The sequence below is a fragment of the Silene latifolia genome, chromosome 11, assembly GCF_048544455.1.
Source record: "Silene latifolia isolate original U9 population chromosome 11, ASM4854445v1, whole genome shotgun sequence".
Classification (NCBI taxonomy): Eukaryota; Viridiplantae; Streptophyta; class Magnoliopsida; order Caryophyllales; family Caryophyllaceae; genus Silene; species Silene latifolia.
In genome coordinates, this window is record NC_133536.1 from 17,607,135 (window position 1) to 17,618,704 (window position 11,570).

General features: G+C 45.4%; 1 protein-coding gene across 1 annotated transcript; it reads right to left on the minus strand.

Moving 5' to 3' along the window:
• Positions 1-6,968: 6,968 nt before the first annotated feature.
• Positions 6,969-11,106, minus strand: LOC141611260 (uncharacterized). The gene is made up of 2 exons (XM_074429761.1): positions 7,755-11,106; positions 6,969-7,538 (listed from the first exon to the last, which is right to left on the minus strand). Exons 1-2 carry the CDS (start codon positions 10,414-10,416, stop codon positions 7,195-7,197), a joined length of 3,006 nt encoding a protein of 1,001 aa, XP_074285862.1. The 5' UTR covers positions 10,417-11,106; the 3' UTR covers positions 6,969-7,194.
• Positions 11,107-11,570: the final 464 nt, after the last annotated feature.

Genomic DNA, 11,570 nt, shown 5'->3' on the forward strand with positions numbered 1-11,570 from the left:
GTCGTATGTCATGGATCACGGCGACGCCTGTAAGATCGGCCCTGACCGTGTTTGGACCCACAAGTTTGCCAGTTGTTCTGGAGAAACTTTTTTCGAGGGCCATTTTTTCTTCGGTGAGGGGTACAAAATTGTTATTCCTGAGGAGGGTCAGGCGGTCTGTTGCCCTCCCAAGGGCCATATAGGCGTGTACATGAGACACCTGGAGTATGGGCTCCGGTTTCCTCTCAATGTATACGTTGCTAACATTATTAAAGCCATGAACGTCGCTGTGGCACAGCTGCATCTGTTGGCCGTTAGGACGATCATTGGTTTTGTGTGGCTATGCCAGTTCAAGGGGGAGATTCCGACGGTGAACCTATTCTGTCGGCTTCATCACCTTCGACTGAACGTCGCCGGTGGCAGGGGATGGTATAGCGTGCAGACGGAGCCGGGTTACGTCTCCGTTGATAAGCTTTATTCTTGCAAGGACTGGAAGACGTGGTGGGTATACGTCGAGGTGCCGGATGATTATCCACTGCCCCGGTCCTTCCAGCACCAAGTCAATCTGCGGTGCGAGAGTAAGAGGGAGCATGACAAATGGGTCTCCCGGCGTAAACTTAAGATGGACGCCAGCATGGTCCCTCTTAATGCGGATGAGAAGCGGGCGATGAGGCTGTTTGAGACTGAGAAGGATGGGTCGCCGAAGGGGTGGATGCCCCCGACTCAGATCATTCTTCAAGACGAGACGCTCTGCCACGTCGGCCTCATACCGGCCCTAGCACAGGGTGAGTGGGGTCGGTGTGAGGCCTATCTCTGCTTTTAATGTTTCTGTTTCTTGAACTTTGATTTATTTCTTTCACTTAACTCTTGCTTCGTTTCCTTTGCAGACCGTTTTGGCCCAGATCTGTCTGAGGAATTCCTCTTGAAGATGGGGCTTGACAAAGGCAAGAACGTTCTTCAGAAGCATCCGAAGGCCGATAAAAATGATCGCAGACCGGCGCCAATCGACCTTATGGACCAGGAGTTGAAGGGCCTAGATACGACGGCGGCCCAGGCGAAGGTTGCTGGTAACATACCGCGTCGAACGTGAAAAACAAAGTCTTCGGCGGCGACGACGTCGACATCGGTTCCACCTCCACTCCCTTCAGTCCAAAAGGAGACTGTGGAGATCGTCGATATCACCGCCGAGGATCAGGTCACTGTGGCAGAGGAATCTCCTCTCTTACGCAAGAGAAAATGGGCTGCTACTGCCGTTGCTGCTGATGCCGAGGCCGGCAAAGAAATGGATCCTCCGGCCAAGAAGGCCAAGACTGGTACGGATCTAACCTGTGGTTCAGACTTAGCCGGTTCATTAGGCGTTCCTGATGACAATCTCTCTGGTATGTCCACATATGTTGACACAGATGCCTTGATTGAATTTTTTGTAGATCCGCCGCCGCCGTCTACCCGTCCTTCTGAACGGCGGGCTGAGAAGCGGCCTGTGCAGACGGGTGGCAAAGATGCCACCGCCGTTTCCTCCTTCCCGAAGCCTACCCCTGCCCAGATTAGGTCAGAGGGCCTGAGTTTGTCCAGGATGCTGTCGAAGTGGGCTGAGGTGGCCGATGCTCATATTGTTGAGCAAGAAAAGGCCATGGCTGAAGTTGCCCCACAGCTTGAGCGGCTCAGGCTCGAGGTCGCTGCTGCGAAGAAGGAAGCTGAGGGAGCCAAGGCTGAGGCTAAAAAGGCGGTCCTTGCTGAGCGAAAACTTAGGGAGGACGCTGAAAAGGCGGTCCTCGCCGAGAGAGCCAAGGTCGAGGCTGCGGACGCTGGTGCCGCTAATTTGCTGGAGGAGCGTGACCGGCTTCAGGCTACCGTTGACTTCACCGCCAAGAAGAGGGAGGAATGAAAATCCATGTTCCAGGCCCAGGGGAAGGTGGTTCGGAATAAGGAGGCTATCATTGCCCAGAGGGAGGATGACATTGAGACGCTCCAAAGCGTTGTCCTTCCTAAAATGTGCGCCCAGTACCGGGACCTGGCCGAAGAGGCCGCCAGGGAGGTGATAGGGGAGCTCTTTCCTGATGGCTCCTTTCCGTGGCAAAAATTTGACGAGCTGTTGGATGATAAGCTCGAGGCTAAGGAGAAGGCCACGGAGGCGAAGGCTGCTGAGGAGGCAAGGGTGAAGAAGGAGGAAGAGGATGCCGCGGAGAAGGCGGCCCTTGCTGAGAAGGCGAAGGCGGCTAAGGAAGAAGCTGAGAGAATGAGGGCAGCTGAGGCTGCCGAGGCTGAAGCTGCCAAGACAGCTTCTGGGTCGCCTACCAAAGATGATGCTGCTAACGTCGTCGATGGCGAGCAGCAGCAGCAACAGGCATAGGGAGACGGGCGGTCGTCACCAGGTTCACCCGGCATCTCGGATAGCTTCAGCTGTTCGGGGGCCAATTATTAAGCCTCTCCTCCCTGCCATCTTTTGGCGCTTCAAATGATATGTCTGTAACCTTTTGCTTTTCTTTTCCTTGTTTTTGTAAAACTTTAGTAGGTTGTGTTTTGGCTTATCCCCATGGGGACGGCCGTCGACTTCTTTCTTGTATTACCTGTGAACGTTCTAACAAGAGTTTGTTTATTTTGCCTCCGGCTTGGCCGAGGTCTTTTTCTCATTTTTGTCTGAGTTGTCTTCGTACGTTATTAGTTGAGCGCTTCTTTCTTTTGCTTTTACCCTCGGCTTGGCCGAGGCAGCTAGAATGCGTATCTCAACTGTACTTAACGTTTTTCTCTTTTTAAGCATGTTGGCGTGTTGGTCGCTTCCTCTTACGCGCACGGTCTTAGCCGAGGCGGTCCGATTTGCTATCCCAACCACCGTTGTGAACATGTTACGTATCAGCCGCTGTGTCCCCGTCATTCTTCGGGGTAGCGGCCGAGGTGTTCGTATCTGTAGACGTATTGACCGCTTCCTCTGCCACCCCCGGATACGTACCGTTGGGGTGACTAGAATTGCGTCTCAACAGTGCTTATACGTTTCTAAGCAAGCTGTCGTTGTAGCGAGTTAACAGCTGCTTGTTCGCAGTTCGACTGCTTTCCGTATGTGTAGACATATTGATCACTTCCTCTGCCACTCCTGGATTGGCCGGGGCAGTCAGATTTGCGTCTCAACAGTACTTATACGCATTTGTGCATGTTGGCGTGTTGGTCGCTTCCTCTTACGCGCACGGTCTCAGCCGAGGCGGTCAGATTTGCTATCCCAATTACCGTTGTGAACATGTCTGTAGTGACTATCCGGCTTAATTTGCGGCGTTTACTCTGGCATGACTATGGAGGGGACAGATATTTTGATGGAAAACTCGGATCACCTTCTTAAGGAATAATCACGCGTTGGGGTGCCCACAATGGGTTTGGACACCTCCACCGCCATACAAAATATTTCCTTAGAAAATTCGTGTTCCAATGGCACCCTAATGTTTTTTTGTGCTCCTTCCCCCCCCCCCCCCCCCCGGTCCGAGACGTTCATTAGAGTCAGGGGCCGGATGGGCGTCACTGGATTACTCCTATCCTTTGAAAGACGGATTTTCTATCTGTCCCGTCGGAGCTCGTTCCGGGGTCTCCAGCTACATACTTGCTGAGGCTTCCCTTTCGGATTAGCTCCTCGATGGCGTTCTTCAGATGCCGACAGTCGTCGGTCTTGTGGCCGGGCTGGCCGTGGTAATCGCAGAATTGGCTTGCGTCGCCTTCCGCCTTCGTCCTGGGAGGTTTTGCCCACTTCTGCCCTTCGTTTTTGCTCAGGGCGAATACCTCGGCCGCTGACTTAACCAGGGGGGTGAGACTGCCGTACCGCCTTGCGGTGTATGGTCCAGAACTCCCCCCGGCTCCCGCCGAGTTCTGTTTCCTGTTATCCTTCTCAGGCCGTGATCTATTACTGTCACGGCGTCCTTCATCTCTGTTATCCCGGCGGCTACTCCTCTCTGGGTGGCCAGCTTCGCTGTGTCCTACCCAGGTCTTGTGATAATCTTCCACTTTTACGGCTTGATCAACCATCCTTCTGGCGGAGTCCAGGTTGAGGTCCGCGCACTTGATTAGCTCATTTTTGAGCTCGCCTTTCGGGAGGCCCTTCATCAGTGCGAAGGCCGCCAGCTCGGTGTTCAGCTCTCGGATCTGCTGAGCTTTTGCGTCGAACCTCTTCACATAGCTTCGTAGAGACTCGTCCTCCCCCTGTCGGATAGTGAGGAGATCCGATGTCTCCACGGCCCTCCTCTTGTTGCAGGCGTACTGGGCTACGAAATTTTCCCTTAGGTCGGCGTAGCAGGATACCGAACCATTAGGTAGCCCCTTGTACCAACTCTAGGCCATCCCGTGCAGGGTTGTTGGGAAGACTCGACGCCATACCTCATCAGGCTGCTCCCATACCGACATGTAAGACTCGAAAGCCTCGGCGTGGTCGGTGGGGTCACTCTCCCCAATGTACGATAGGGCCGGCAGCTTTAGCTTGGTCGGTACGGAGACGTCGAGGACATAGGCGCTGAGGGGCTGTCTGACCACGTGTCGAATGACCCGTGGTGATCGGCTCCTCACAGCCCTAGTCCGGCTTCTCTCCCCGTGGCGGGAAGGACTTCTTACTCCCCGAATTAGGAAAGTCGGGCTTCTTTCTTCACTTCTTCGGGGGTGACCTCGTTGGTGCCGCGGCGACGCTGTCCTTTCGCGAGTGCGGGAAGGACTTCGGTCGGACACTGACACCACGGGCACCGCTGGCGTTTTGGTACGCTCAACCTCTTGTAGCACTCCGATTAGGTTGTTCGGAGTTATCTTGGGGACCTTTGGATGCGCTGCTGTAACCGTCGTTTCGACGGGGGTTAGCGGCGTACTATCCATCAGGTCCAGGAATAACTTTAGTTTTGCTGCATCGACCACACGTCCCATGACAGTGACTTGGCCGACAGGCAGCGGTGTTTCTATCTCTTTCGGCATCCCATACGCCGGTTGAATTACTCGGCCGGTGGGGGACTGCCCTATCCCAGAATTAGGGACTGCTTCATCTTGGTAGAATGCGGTTTCGTCACTCACAATTACCTCTGGCTGTGTTGACATCTTCGTAGCTTTTGGGTGGGTTTTGTTTTTGTGTTTTTAAGGGATTTGACTAACTTTTAGTATCACCTCCCCACAGACGGCGCCAATTGTTCCGGGTATGATTACGGAGCAGTGTTGTTTACCACGCGAGCTAGTTGAATGATGACTTTGCTTGACTCTTCCTTTCGGCCTCTCCTGAAACAATGAACAAACTGAGGGCTCGGCTTTGCACCGAGCGTACTCACTCCGACGCTCAAGTCAGTAAACTTAAAGGGATTAAGTTGTGTGATGCTTGGCAAAGTATGTTGTAGAGAGATAAGGGAGTTTATACCAGATTATGAGTGGTTTAGGTTATATTTCTTGGATCCTCTCCTCAATGAGGGTTGAGGAGTATTTATAGACTTTCACCTATTGTCACGTAGTGGCCAAGTGGCTAGCAGGTGGAAAGACCGTTCTACCCTCGGCCGATGGACCCATGGCAGGCCGGCCGAGGGGTCTTGGATATGAGTACGCGGATGTGTGCCCCGGCTGGCTAGTTGCCTGGCCGGGACCCAAGTGACAGGCCGACAGGTTGCATCGGTTAGGCTGTCAGATACGTTGAATTGTTGTGGATGTCTTTGACCTTGGTCAATATGTTGACTCGGTCAGCGGGTGCAGAATATGCCCCATCAATCATTTATTTTTATTAAATAAACTTTAAAGTATCATGAAATGTATGTGACTGCAGATAAGCAAAATATCATGTGGGTAATTTGAAGAGGGAAGAAATACAAAATGCACAAAAATGAGGTAAAATCAAAGGTAAAGAAAATGTAAGGTATAAACTCATAAGTTACGAATGTATTGTTTATTACTAGATAATCTCAAATAAAAGAGTACATATTTTGTGTCAAATCTCAATGGGTTGGAAAGTTTATGGAACAATTTTGGATATCAATTTTGTACAAATAGCGATAATTTATTTCATAATCTCATATTTGTTTTCGTAATTGACACAAAAAATTAAAATATTTGTCTTCGTAATTCAAACTATTTATATTTTTTTAAGAAAGATGTAATTGTCTTGTACTATATATCATAATTTGTGCAAGAATTTGTTACACATTTATACTCAAAGTTAAACATTGGTGCTCAATTTTACGTTTAAAAATAAACGTTAAAATTCTAATAAAACATAATTATTTTGTTAGGTAACTCGTACTAATTACTGAGTTATTTTTTTCATAGGGACGATTCATTGGAGAACGAAGACGATATATAGAAGTGAAATAATAGGATTGATTAAACAAATATATATTGGAGATTAATTACAAGATTGACACATCAACGTGAATGACTAATAATTTTTTTTTTCTTTTTTTTAATGTATGGTTTATTTTGATATTTGTTGGGTTTTTTCATCATTTTACCTTTGAAAAATAGCACTCTTCACCTACTTGACTTATTTAATTTATCGATTTTGATCTTTACGTTAACATGTCAATGCCCGTTGTTTAAGTACACGATCTACCATCAATTATTCATGAGGCGATCTTACTATGTGGTTTGATATTTTACAAAATTACAATTTCTAGAAACACTAAAAACATCGAACTAAAAACAAAACATTCCGTGAATTTCACGGGTCACAAAACTAGTTTAGTTTGTCAAAAATTGAGGTAGTGCGCTCAAGTAACCGGACCCGATAATGGCCGACCCAAACCCGACCTGACTTGAATCACTTGATACATCATTGACCTGAAATGACCCGACTCGACCCAAAAGGGTAGGCTGACTGATCTGTCCCGAACTTGATATGACTCGACCCAAACCAAATTTTAATGTCCCCATTGTCACCTCTAAGTATTATTACTTGGATTTAAAGGGAGGGACTACTAGTAATGTCACAAAAAAATAACGAAATGGGCTTCAACCAAACCTTTTTTGGTTTACGAACGGGACAACTTGCTAAATTAGGAGTATGAGCCAAAACGAGATCAACATCAACAATACAGCATTCATTCTCACAAACTTAATATGATTTTGATAGTGGAACATCATTCAAGTTCTTGTAAATATGATAAATACATGATAGTTCACAAACTTTCTATTTGGTACAATTTAAAAAAAGCGCAGATATATAATAATTATAGATATATAGTCTTATTGACGTAAAGCAACAGCTTTTAGGCATACACATTACTCTCACTAGAGCTTGTTTCTGATTGATAACAGCTTGGCAGCAACGGTGCTAATATCCGGCCTATCTTGTGGGAGTTCAGCGGAGCAAGATAGTGCGATTTCAAGTACAGACACCACAGACTGGAATACTATCTGGCTGTTGCTATTGTCTACGGCCATATCGTGAAGAAGAGCATCGTCAACAATCTTGATATCTTGTTCAGACAGAGCTGCTTTCACATATTCATGTTGACTGGTGCCTTCTCTGAAGATGTCATCAGTAGGCCTTTTACCTGTAAACATTTCCAGAACCAGGATTCCAAAACTATACACATCGCCACATGCTGATACCTCATTTCCCATTCCATATTCTGCAATCAATCCATAAATTTGATGTGTGCATCAGCGTTAACATTACACAACAGCCTCAAAGGCTCTTGCAGATGGCTGGGTAATGGGGGTTTGATTTTACTTCATATTTTATACGGAGTACGTCATATTCAAAGCACAGAATAGCATGTATTTTACTCAATTGCAAATCGGAAAAATACACACACATTCATATAAGACTTAAATTAAATAGTTACCTGGAGGTGCGTAACCAACAGTCCCCCTGACTCCGGTGAAACTGGATTGATTAGCGCTAGAGCTACTGATAACTTCAGAGATCAATTTGGCCAAGCCAAAGTCTCCCACATGCGCAACCATATCATCATCAAGGAGAACATTGCTTGGTTTGAGGTCACAGTGAATTACTGATGGGTCACAATAATGATGAAGGTACTCCAGAGCAAAAGCAACATCTACTGCAATCTTAAGTCTCTGACAAAAACTTAAACTCCCACCTGCATTTTCTTCGTTCCTAACCCCGCTAATTTCCCCTGTTGGATGCAACCAGTCATCCAAACTACCGTTTACCATGTACTCGTATACCAGAGCCTTGAAATCATTGCCTTGATAATCAACGCTTGAACAAACTGTTATAACCTTAATGAGATTCCGATGTCTAATGCTGCGGAGTGCCTTACATTCAGCAATAAAGCTCTTAGAAGCATAATGATTTCCGAGGTTAAATATTTTGATTGCAAGTACTGGCCCGTCTTGATCAATAGCTCCTTTGTATACCGCCCCAAAGCTACCTCTTCCAATTAAGTTAACAGCTGATAACCCATTTGTGGCTTTAAGTATGCTCTGGTAAGATACATTTCGAAACTCTTTCGAGTTCGCTGCAACTTCTGTTTTCATAGTCCTCTTTTTGCTCCAAAACATATATGCCAATATGAATATCACCAGCAAAATAACAGCAGCAAACCCACAGAGAATTTCAAGGAGAAGTCTTTTTCTGTGGCTTCGCCTTTTTATCTGAGTCTGATCGAAACTGCAGTTGTGCAGCTTTAACTGAGGTATGCCTCCACACAGTCTACTATTTCCAAACAAAGAAACACCAGTTGCATTGTCAAAGACACCACCAGAGGGAACTTCGCCTTCCAGATTATTGTAAGAAAGATCGAGCATTGTCAATGGAAGCTTCGCCAGAAAATGCGGGATTGTGCCTGATAAATTGTTCCGTGATAACTCCAATGCCCGAAGACCGGTCAATGTCTCCAGTGCACTAGGAATCGTGCCTTGAAAGAAGTTTCCATGCATGTATAGGTTCTGTAACGCTATACAAGAACCAAGAGTGCTCGGTATAACACCTGATAGCATGTTGATAGATACGTCAAGGCTCTCAAGATTATTCAGTCGACCAATTTCTTCAGGGAGGGATCCAGTCAGATGGTTGTTATATACATCAAGTACAATAAAGTTGGAAAGACCAGTAAGCTGAGACGGAATATCACCACTAAGATTGTTTACCGAGAGATCCAATACTATAAGGGATCCACAATTTGCTAGAGCTACAGGAATGTTGCCTTCCAGATAGTTTTCAGTTATTTGAGCAGTTGTCAACATGGTTAAGTTACCAAATGAGGATGGTATCTTGCCTGACAAATGGTTGCTACTTAAATCTAATTCAACTAACTTCTGAAGTTTCCCTATTTCCTGAGGAATGACACCAGACAGTAGGTTCCTATAAGTGCTAAAGGCCTGTAGATTCACTAGGTTTGCAAAGCATTCCGGAATCTGTCCACTAATATTATTGAGCCCAAAATCTAAAATTGAAACCCTTGTAAAGTTGCATATGGTTCTAGGAAAATCTCCTCCGAAATTATTTTTACTTATCACAAATGTCTGTAACACAGTGGCGTTGGCCAAGGAAGAAACAAAGTTCATATCAGCAGCTTGGCCCATCCCAAGGAGGTTATCGCCGATGTTCAGGTGCTTAATCTTGTCCAACTTGTGCAAAGAAGGAACCTCTCCTTGAAAACCATTTGAAGGCAATTGTAGAACTTCTAAATGTGAGGAGTTTGAAATTGAAGGAGGAATGAGTCCAGTGAGTTGGTTAGACGAAAGAGAGAAGAATTGGAGGTTTGGAAGTGTATTGCCCAAGTCTGATGGAAGGTGACCCTCCAATTCATTCTCCCCTAGATTTAGAGTTACCAAGGATGAGCAATTGAATATCGATGGTGGGACTGTTCCCGACAACCTGTTAGTACCTACTGCAAGAACAGTCAGATTTTGAAGTTTGCCTAGGCTATCAGGGATTCTTCCGACCAAGCTGTTTTCAGCCAAGTATAGTAACAACAAGACAGACATGTTCCCCAAAGATGCAGGGATGTTCCCTACCAAGTTGTTTTTCGACAAATTTATACTCTGTAAATGTGACAAAAAACTAAGCTCATGCGGAATTACTCCTCCCAACATATTATTCATTACATTTAACTCAACAAGGCTAGAACAACGCGATATGTTCAAGGGAATTTCCCCTCCAAACGAATTATTACCAAGCAAGAGATGCTGCAATCTATGAAGATGACCGATTTCAGGAGGGATGGTGCCACTAAATTTGTTAAGTTGTAGATTCAATACTCTAAGAAAGCTTAGATTACCAATATAAGGCGACACAGAGCCTGAGAGCTGTGACGACCACAAATTCAACTCCAATACTCTCTGGTGCATACGCCCACAAGTTACTCCATACCAGTTGCAGAAGTGTAGGGTGTCATTCCATGAACTCATAGCACCAAGAGGATCGTTTATTTTGGCTCTGAATTTGAGCAAGGCCAGCCTATCTGTCTCGTTATTCACGGCTATGGCGGAATAGACAAGGCACGACAAGGCGACACTAAAAAGGATTGAATGAAACATTGCGTATAAGGAACGAGGTTCCTAAACAAGAGCAGAAGATGTGTCCGAAACTATACTGCTAGGCAAATATTTGTGTGTCAAGTTAGTAGAAGCATTTCTTAGGATTGTAGGAATATAGAAAATTATGTTCTGTAATAAATAAACCTTCTATAACATCAAATTCATGACTTAAGTGCTGCCAAATCTCCAAGCGAATAGTCAGAAGTTGGCATTCAAAGTTGCCTGCTAAGAATCTGGATTGATTGGGCCACTCTTATCAATTTATCACTAAAAGTTAAATTAAGAAAGAAAGATAATTACTCACAACCCCACCTAATACTAGCTTCACTAAATTCTTTTGCCACTTACTACGTCCCCAAAAGATAACGACATTCCTTTCTAGGAAAAGTCCTAAGGTGCACGCAGTGTAGGTCAAGTCTTTGAACAAGTCTCAGGAACTTGATGTAAATTCAGCAGCCTCCTTTTCTCTTCTTCACTCAGGTTCTCCTCTAATGACTCTCGAAAGGTGGATGGAGATACTGCAGTTCTGGCATAACCATTTTCCGAGTCAGAAGTATTTGCTGCCTTCAAAAGAGAAATTAGTGAAGGAACATCAAACACCTCCTTCCCTTTGCCATCATTTCTTTCGTCCTCAGAGTGTACATCCACCTCACTGTCAAACATCTTATACTCATCCGAATCCTGTCCCTCTTGCCTAGGGATGGCAATGGGTAGGGTCTAAAATTTGAGGACCCATACCCGGACCCTATGGGTAAGGGTTGGGTCTGGGTCTATCCGCGGGTCCGAGTTTCAGCTACTTTAATAGCAGATTAATAGCTTGGGTCTATAATATTAAAAAAAAAAATCATACTACTTTAACATCTATAATATAAATATTATTAAAAGGGTAAACCTTAAAGGCCACGTATACAATGCCACCGCGCATTACTAAATGCCACCTTGCATTACCAAAATTCCACATCACCAATCCTCCATCTAGTATGACGTGTTTAATTAAGAGGTTAATTCATATTCGTATAATGATCTATTTAAAACGATACACAAATTAAAAATATTTACATAAAAAATAAATTAGCATAGAAAACATTAAATTTTGGCCTTTTTAATTTCTAGATAAATTAAAAAACAATTAAAAATCAAAATTCATACTAAAT